Source organism: Loxodonta africana, chromosome X (genome assembly GCF_030014295.1).
Source record: "Loxodonta africana isolate mLoxAfr1 chromosome X, mLoxAfr1.hap2, whole genome shotgun sequence".
Lineage (NCBI taxonomy): Eukaryota > Metazoa > Chordata > Mammalia > Proboscidea > Elephantidae > Loxodonta > Loxodonta africana.
The window spans coordinates 12,667,594-12,677,389 of NC_087369.1; the positions used below are offsets into that span (position 1 = coordinate 12,667,594).

At 47.4% G+C, this 9,796-nt stretch overlaps 1 protein-coding gene across 1 annotated transcript in view; it reads right to left on the reverse strand.

The window, feature by feature from the left end:
* The window catches only part of ARHGAP6 (Rho GTPase activating protein 6), a 501,871-nt gene extending 496,255 nt beyond the window's left edge, over positions 1 to 5,616 (reverse strand). The window contains exon 1 of the mRNA XM_003415990.3: positions 5,026 to 5,616. Coding sequence (XP_003416038.3) covers positions 5,026 to 5,616 — 591 coding nt within the window. The remainder of the gene's footprint in view (positions 1 to 5,025) is intronic.
* Between the last annotated feature and the right edge of the window lie 4,180 nt (positions 5,617 to 9,796).

Sequence of the window (9,796 nt, forward strand, 5' to 3'; positions counted from 1 at the left end):
CATACCAGGCATGCAGGGATGGTTCAACATTAGAAAAACAATATAATCCATCAAATAAATAAAACAAAAGACAGGAATCACATGATTTTATTCACTGATGCGGAAAAAGCATTTGACAAAGTTCAACACCCATGCATGATAAAAACTCTCAGCAAAATAGGAATAGAAGGAAAATTCCTAAGCATGATAAAGGACATTTATACAAAGCCAACAACTAACATCACCCTAAATGGAGAGAGTCTGAAAGCATTCCCTTGAGATCGGACCAGACAAGGATGCCCTTTATCACCACTCTGATTCAACATTGTGCTGGAAGTCCTAGTCAGAGCAATTAGGCTAGATAAAGAAATAAAGGGCATCCAGATTGGCAAGGAAGAAGTCAAAGTACCTCTATTTGCAGATGACATGATCTTATACACAGAAAACCCTTATCAATCCTCAAGAAAACTACTGAAACTAATAGAAGAGTTCAGCAGAGTATCACGATACAAGATAAACTCACAAAAATCAGTTGGATTCCTCTACACCAACAAAAAGAACATGAAGAAGGAAATCACCAAATCAATACCATTTACAGTAGCCCCCAAGAAGATAAAATCCTTAGGAATAAATCTTACCAGAGATGTAAAAGACCTATACAAAGAAAACTACAAGACACTACTACAAGAAACCAAAAGAGACCTACATAAGCGGAAAAACATACCTTGCTCGTGGATAGGAAGACTTAACGTTGTAAAAATGTCTCTTCTACCAAAAGCCATCTATAGATACAATGCAATTCTGATCCAAATTCCAATGACGTTTCTTAATGAGATGGAGAAACAAATCACCAACTTCATATGGAAGGGAAGAGATCCAAGATAAGCAAAAAAAAAAGCATTACTGAAAAAGAAGAACAAAGTGGGAGGCCTCACTCTACCTGATTTCAGAACCTACTATACCGCCACAGTAGTCAAAACAGCCTGGTACTGGTACAACAACAGGCACATAGACCAATGGAACAGAATTGAGAACCCAGATATAAATCCATCCACATATGAGCAGCTGATATTTGACAAAGGCCCAAAGTCACTTAAATGAGGAAAGATAGTCTGTTTAACAAATAAATGGTGCTGGCGTAACTGGATATCCATCTGCAACAAAATGAAACAAGACCCACACCTCACACCATGCACAAAAACTAACTCAAAATAGATCAAAGACCTAAATATAAAATCTAAAATGATAAAAATCATGGAAGAAAAAATGGGGACAATGTTAGCAGCCCTAATACATGGCATAAACAGTATATAAAACATTACCAAAAATGCAGAAGAGAAACTAGATAACTGGGAGCTCCTAAAAATCAAACACCTATGCTCATCCAAAGACTTCACCAAAAGAGTAAAAAGAGTACCTACAGTCTGGGAAAAAGTTTTTACCTACAACATTTCCAGTCAGCGCCTGATCTCTAAAATCTACACGATACAGCAAAAACTCAACTACAAAAAGACAAATAACCCAATTAAAAAATAGGCAAAGCATGTGAACAGGCACTTCACTGAGGAAGACATTCAGGTAGCTAACAGATACATGAGGAAATGCTCACGATCATTAGCCATTAGAGAAATGCAAATCAAAAATACAATGAGATTCCATCTCACTCCAACAAGGCTGGCTTTAATCCAAAAAACACAAAATATTAAATGTTGGAGAGGCTGTGGAGAGATTGGAACACTTATACACTGCTGGTGGGAATGTCAAATGGTACAACCACTTTGGAAATCGATTTCGCACTTTCTTAAAAAACTAGACCTAGAGCTGCCATTCGATCCAGCAATCCCACCCCTTGGAATATATCCTAGAGAAATAAGGGCCTTTACATGAACAGATATATGCACACCCATGTTCACTGCAGCTCTCTTTACAATAGCAAAAAGATGGACGCAACCAAGGTGCCCATCAACGAAAAAAAAAGGAATGGATAAATAAATTACGGTATATTCACACAATGGAATACTACGCATGGATAAAGAACAACGATGAAACCGTGAATCATTTCATAACATGGAGGAACCTGGAAGGCATTATGCTGAGTGAAATTAGTCAGTTGCAAAAGGACAAATATTGTATAAGACCAGTATTATAAGAACTCGAGAAACAGTTTAAACAGAGAAAAAAATATTCTTTGATGGTTACGCGAGGGGGGAGGGAGGGAGGGAAGGTGGGAGAGGGGTATTCACTAATTAGATAGTAGATAAGAACTACTTTAGGTGAAGGGAAAGACAACACACAATACAGGGGAGGTCAGCACAACTGGACTAAACCAAAAGCAAAGAAGTTTCCTGAATAAACTGAATGCTTCGAAGGCCAGCATAGCAGGGGCAGGGGTCTGGGGACCATGGTTTCACAGGACATCTAAGTCAACTGGCATAATAAAATCTATTAAGAAATCATTCTGTGTCCCACTTTGGAGAGTGGCGTCTGGGGTCTTAAATGCTAGCAAGCGGCCATCTAAGATGCATCAATTGGTCTCAACCCACCTGGAGCAAAGGAGAATGTAAAACACCAAAGACACAAGGTAATTATGAGCCCAAGAGAAAGAAAGGGCCACACAAACCAGAGACTACATCAGCCTGAGACCAGAAGAACTAGATGATGCCCGGCCACAACCGATGACTGCCCTGACAGGGAACACAACACAGAACCCCTGAGGGAGCAGGAGAGCAGTGGGATGCAGACCCCAAATTCTCGTTAAAAGACCAGACTTAATGGTCTGACTGAGACTAGAAGGACCCCGGTGGTCATGGTCCCAGACCTTCTGTTAGCCCAAGACAGGAACCATTCCCAAAGCTAACTCTCCAGACAGGGATGGGACTGGACAATGGGATAGAAAATGATATTGGTGAAGAGTGATTTTCTTGGATCAAGTAGACACATGAGACTATGTTGGCATCTCCTGTCTGGAGGGGAGATGAGAGGGCAGAGGGAGTTAGAAGCTGGCCGAATGGACAGGAAAAGAGAGAGTGGAGGGAAGGAGTGTGCTGTCTCATTAGGTGGAGAGCAATTAGGAGTATATAGCAAAGTGCATATAAATTTTTACATGAGAGGCTGCCTTGATTTGTGAACTTTCACTTAGAGCACAATAAAAATTTAAAAAATAAAATAAAAATGAATTCCAGGCCCAGGAGTTACGTTGGGATCCCTAGACCACTAAACCAGCCTTAGACCTACATACGAGGGTTCCATCCAATCACTCCATGTCTGCCTCAAGCTTAAAGGGATTTCCCCTCACACTCATACACATACACACACACACACCCCTAAACACTTTATGAGAAAACTGTGTTCTTTTGCTAGATGGCTTATGTACTTTGCTTTAGCCACTGCAAAGAGGTAAAAGATGAGATTGGTGTAGACTGCCCAAACCCTGCATGGAACAGTTAGAAGCCACCCTCGATTGCTGCAGTTGAGATACTTGTCCACTGATCGTGACACCTTAATCGATACAAAGATGATTTTCAGCAAGTTGGGATCATCTACAACCGAGTGCCTTTTGGTCATAACCGCAATGAACAGCATCTGTCTGTTATAAGTCAAGTGCATAGGGTTGCTTGAGAAAGGCAGAGACATTCTTGGTGCCGTAATTGGCTTTAAATGGGAAGGTTGGTGGCTATCAAAGTGAAGAACTTGGTTTGCTTTGGGTTTCTCTTTTTCTCAACTCTAGCAGATTAATCGTATTAATGTGTGCTTCTGAAACAGAGCAGAAATCCAGCCTCTGATGGAGAACTAGAGCAGTCCAACGTTGTGATTTTTGATCCTGGTTGTAATGCTGAGTTCTGTGGTTGGGGCTAATCTCTTGCTCTCGGTCTCGACTTTTCTTTCTACTGCTTATCTTCCTCAAAACAATGAGCAGAACAGTTAGCAACATTTGTCTGTTTTTTGTAATCTATACTCTCCACACAACAGCAGCAGTTACTTTGACACAGAACTAGCGTTTTATTAATGTGAGGTGCGAATGTTTCTGATAAATACTGCTGAAATCTAATATTTAGCTCATGTTAACAGAGCTAGGTACGGTCTTAGATGCTATTTTCAAACTTCTTAGTTGTGTTCCCTTTAACCTAAACCTCACACAATTGCATGGTATTTCACTTCATTTCTGTAATGTTAATTGTACTTTAGAGTATTTAATTACAACCGATAGAATCTCCCTTCGCTTATAGAAACAGATCAGAGGCAAATGTATAGAATTTGTGGACCGAAAGGGATATGAGTTGTTCATTTTCAAAACGACTACTGTTTATTCTCTAAAAAGCATGTGGCTTTCTAAGTACCCACCAACCACAGTTTCCCAACCGCTCTGTTCTCCATTATTCCTAACCAGAAAGCATACATTTTAAAGATACCAAATAGCTCCCTCTGAGTGCCTTACTTATCACTGATTTCTGTCTCACACATACCTCACTATTGTCCTTGGTGGAATTTTGAAATTGTTCCATGATCTTTCATACCCCTAAGTAGTTTTTTTTCCCCAGTACTTAGATTTCTGAAACCGAGTGTTTGTGGTGGTAGGAAAAGGAAGAGATCAATACTAGAGAATTCTAGTATCCCCATCTGCCGCCCAAACACACACACAATCAACAACAGCCTCCAGAATAATGTTCCTGAATTCTCTCTGTACAACAATCAGAAGTCAGACGCATTCCAAAATGTTTCCTCCAATCCTTACAAACGGCATCAAAACAGCATTTGAGCTCCGAAAAATCTCAACATTGGGACAGGATGACCAGAACACCAACTCTTCCTCCAGCTCCCATTGCTGCTCCCAAGGGGAGCCAAGAAGTCCTACAAGACATGCACGCAGGTGGCCACTAGGGACGGCCCATTTCCAGGCACCATCTGACCAACCCAGGCGGAACAGTCACACCACGAAACCCCTCAGCTGCCCCTGGCTCTGTAAACGCGAGGGAATTAAAGCCGGCCCCATGGAACAGCCTGGGTGGCCAACCTCAGGCCAGGGGCACTGGCGGCGCGGGATCCTACCTGGGACTTCCACACGACGTAGGAGGGGCCACGGCTGCTAGGTGGAGGCTGGAACTTCCTCTGCTGGAGCCACCTTCTGGGAGAGGCGAAGATGCCGTTGGGGCCGCCCGCGGAGGAGCAGAGGATGCTCGCCGCGCTGCGGCCACCGCCCGGGCCCACCAGCACGGAAGGCGGGTCCCAGGCCATGCTCTTCTTCAGGCCGCCGCGACCCAGGGGGACCTCATAGTCAAAGTGGAAGCTGCCGGACGGCGACTTCTCTTGCGGGGTGCTGGGCGTGGAGAAGGACGAGCAGAAGGGCCTGGGGGTCGGCAGCCGGGCGGCCCGGAGATGCGGGCCACGGAGCGAGGACACCGCGCGGGGCCCCGGACCCTCGGCCGCGGCCGGCGGGGCGCACAGCCGGCCCCCCGCAGCCCCCCGTGGCCCGGGTTCGCCGTCGGCGCCCTCGTCGACACCGCGGCCGCCGATCAGGGCCGGGTCCAGGCTGCGGGTCTGGCGCAGCTTCCTCTTGGAGTGGCCCTTGGCCGCGGCCGCGCCGCTCGAGGCGGGCGAGGAGCAGGAGAAGACGCTGTGCAGCAGGCTCTGCGCAGACATCGTGGCGGCGTCCGGCAGGCGCAGGAGAGGCCGGGCGAGGCGAGGCTGCGGGCGGGCAGGCGCCGGGGCTCGCCGCGGGCGCCGGAGGGCAGAGTCAGCTCACGCGCCGCCCGCGCGCTCCGAGGGCCCCGGCGGGGGCAGGAGCCGGAGCGCCATCGCCAGCCTTCTAGGAAAGGGATCTGGGCCTCTGCGGCCGCTAGAACTTTCCCCGGAGCCCGAGTCAGGAAGGGGGAGGAAGAGAAGGAGGAAGGTCAGGCGCTCGCTGGGCTCCCAGCTCCGGCGGCCAGCGCCACTCCCCCTTCACAGCCCAGGCAGGAGACGCTGCACTCGCTGGCTCGGGACAGCCTCGAAGTCTCCAGCAGGCTCCTCCTCGCCGCCTGAGCACGGTCCCGAGGGCTGGGGAGGAGGCCGCCTGGGCGTGCGCCCGGGGCGCGCCCGCCGGTCTCCTGCGCCGCGACAGGGGCGTCTTCCGGCGTATGAGCTGGGAGCTGAGGAGCCCTCGGGGCGCCCTCGCCGGGTCCCGGGCGCCCGGGGCGGCGCGTCTGGCCTCCGCTTGGCTACTGCGCTCACAGTTACGACTGGAGAGGCGTCAGGGGGTCTCCAAACTCCAGGTTCCCTCGGGGTCCTGGCTCGCTCAAAGTGGAGACTCCGAGCGCGCTGCGCCCAGGGATTTCCAAGAGCTGGGTGGCTACGGTGGGGGAATTCCCAGTTGCGCTCAGCGCTATTTGCAAAGCAGTGCGCGAAGGCGCGTCCTCCAGGGGCCGGCACCCGGGTCCCGCCGGGAAGGGTGACTTGATATTCGCAACCCAGCCTTGGGCCCAAGGCGGACGCGGAGATGTCTCCGCACGCTCCTGCCAGAGGCAGCGGGAAGGGGGTGGCCAGGACAGGCAGAGCCGGAGAAGAGCCGGGGCTGGGCAGGGGCGGAGCGAGGAGCCGGAGAAAGCCGAACGGGGGCGAGTTTTCTAGGCGCCAAACCTGAGAGCCGGAGAGAGGCAGCTGGCCACTGATAAGGCGTCTCCTGGGGAGAAAGGCGTGACGACCCAAGTGCGGACCTTCCCTTGTTTCCCCTCCCCCAGGTCCAGGGGTCTGGGCGCTGGCTCCACTCACGTTTCTAGAAGGAAAGGGAGGTGTCAGATTGCACCCCACCCACTGGTGTCGGATGGGCAGCCCAGGATGGTTGCCCTGAAGTTGGAGAGAAATCTCCAGCCTTCCTCCCGCCGCCCCCCCCAGCCCCCTGCTGTTTTTGTTTTAAAAGAGGAAGGATGGAGACTCAGTTCCAATGCAAGGGCTGCCAATGGACAGGCTGGCGATGGGGACCTGCTAAAAAGGGCAGTGAGCACGTCTGTAAGTGCAATCTAGGAGGAAGGTTGAGGGGCGCCAGGCAGCCGCCCGGGGCTGCGGATATTCCGGCTCCCAAAGCCTTCGGTCTCCTGGTTCCTCTCGGGGACGCCTCTGGGCGCCGCGCGCCGCAGCCACATTCCTGGGAAGCTGGAAAACGCCCGGCGATCGAAGTGTTCCCTGCCTGGAGACCGGGAGCGGCTTCTCTCGCCACTATCCGACCCCTGGAATCAGCAAAGCGCAAAGACATGCCCTGCTTTTGGAGGGCTTTGGGACAGAACATCGCAGCTTTGCCATGCATCTTACAACCGTCTTAGCAGGGGAGCGGACAAGGTGTTGGAAATGCCCGCCTACTTTATTTAACTGTGTTTCAGTGTCCTCTTTTTCCACTTCAGGGTGAAGGGAATTTTATACAATTGTAAAGGTGACTTTCCTTGACTATTTGCTTTATTAAAGGGAAAAAAAAACTTACAATGAGCTTATAAAATACAGGTATTTGACACAAAAATTCGTCTTGTTTTGTGTAGATAAGGACTGTCCAACTTTGGTTTTGGAAGACTACCTTCATTCCCTATGAAATTCTCAGGGAATAAAACAAGGTATTTTTTTTTTAAGTGTGATTGTGAAATCCTATTAACAGGAGAACCGATGCCTCCACAAAAAGGGTAGGGACCCTGGGATCTCTCTGGTGCATGTTTTTGTAAAGGCCAAGGGACACACTGCACCCAGGGAATTCCTTCCAGCAGCTTTGACCTCTCTGCTGGTTGAAGACAGAAAGGGAGGTGCATTTCCCATCATCCTCGCCCCTGTCCATCACTTCTCACCTCTTTGCCTGCCCTGAACCTCTCTGGTATGCTCAGTGGCTGCCAGTTAGGTGGGTTGTTGAGAGGCACAGCCTTGCAGGTCACTGGTTTCCTTACCTGACTACACACCAGTTACATCCAGAGACTGGCACCTTTGGTTTTCTTCCATCCTCCAATAAGCCAAGTTAAAAGTGCAAGTGAGCAGGGCGGGGCTTGCCTGCCCTTTCTTTTGTAACAATACCTTGTAATTTGTCACTAGTAATGAAAACCTAATGTCTCTACCATTTGGATGTCATTGCATGAAATTGGTTATGCTTTGCTGGATTTTGGCATTTGAGGTAGATGGCTAACAAAGTCACACTTCCTAGAACTACTTAGAACTCAAGGTGGTTGAGCAAATGTAATTTATGAGTCATGTAAGTTCTAGTTCTCTCAGCCCGTATGATGACCTTGGGGTTGAAAACGCAACCTGCCCAGATTGGGTAGGGCTGATATGGAAGCCCTCCGGGAGCAAAGTCATACATTCTTGGTCATGGGTGTTGGAGAGTCCATGGGCAGCGGGGTTCATCTATTGGCACTCGGGGCTGGGAGCAGACACGTGCCAGTTAATTCATCGTCTTGTTTCCAAAGAGCCCGGACCCTCTGTTAGCCTGGAGCTTGCCTCGCTGTTGGGAACAATGCATAAATTGTTTTAAATATTCATTAAGTTAAGTTCAGGCTCATTTTGCAAACTCAGTGTAAGTCTGTGCACTTTTGAAACATGGGGGAAATGTAATGGCTCTGTAAGACTTTGTAAGAAAATCCTTTGGTTTTGTTAACGATATTTTTAAAACTATTTTGATTGTCAACCTGACTGCTATTAGGTTTATATCACAGTCATCATGACTTAGGGCATATTCGTGCATCCCAGAGTAGGGCAGCTTGTTTTACTCCTGTTTGTTATATAATCCCTTGGTTTATATAGACCCAACTCACAGTGGCCTTTCTGATTGACTGCCATGTTATGCCAAACTCGATTGAGGAAGATTTATGGGTTTCATTTACCAGTTTCAAAAAATAGTTGGCTTTGTTATACTGATTTCTAAAATCCTTCCTACAATATACAATTCATTAGCCAGCTTCAGAAGCAATACAACTGGTGGTCTAGAAATAAATGATTTTAAACATATACACTTTCAGAATCAGGTCTCTAAGCCTTTGCTCCTTTATAAGGGCATTTGCTGTAGAAAAGCACTGCTCGTATTTATTGTGTTTTCTTCTGAGTCTAAGTTAATCAAAGCCTTAGGATAGCTCTTATTAAAGGGCAGAACAGTCTTTTCATGAGCCATTTCCCATTATAACTACCCCAGAAATTCAGGATAGAAAATAAATTTTACAATATCTATTCCATCTTGGCACAAGAATATTCTTAGGAATGTTCTAGAATCCTTGGTCTGACATCAAGGTATCATTTTATCAGGGATCCTAGAAAACACATCCTGTTTTTTTTTTTCTAGTTCCCTTAAGAGACTGTTCTACAAACACATACATCTTACTATCAAAGGATATATTCTGATGCTCAGCTGAAATTTCCTTTTTCTTAACTTTACCCCTTGGAACTTTTTCATATCTCCAGCCAAAATTTCTCTTGGTGTTTAGACCCTCAAGCTATCTGAAGATTGTTATCATGCCCCTTGGGTCTGACTTTGTGGTTGGCTACACTATAAAGTTCATATTTTGCTTTAAAAACCATCATTGTAGATGATCTTCTCTGGAACTCCTCCAGTTTGCTGATTTCTTTTCAGTCCTGAAGTCCAATATTCCAGGTTAGGACATCCTATTTTGCCCTTGTTTGTTATTTAATCCTTTTGCTTATGTAGTCCCAAATCACATTGAATTTTCTGATTGACTGCCATATAATATTTCAGACTTATATCTGATTGGCTCCCAGCCCTTGCTCAGCATCATTGGTTTTTATTTCAGCCTGCCATGTCTCTCAAACTTATTGTGGTCCCTCTGATATCATTCCCATGTTCTGCGTGGTATCTGGGGGTGAACAG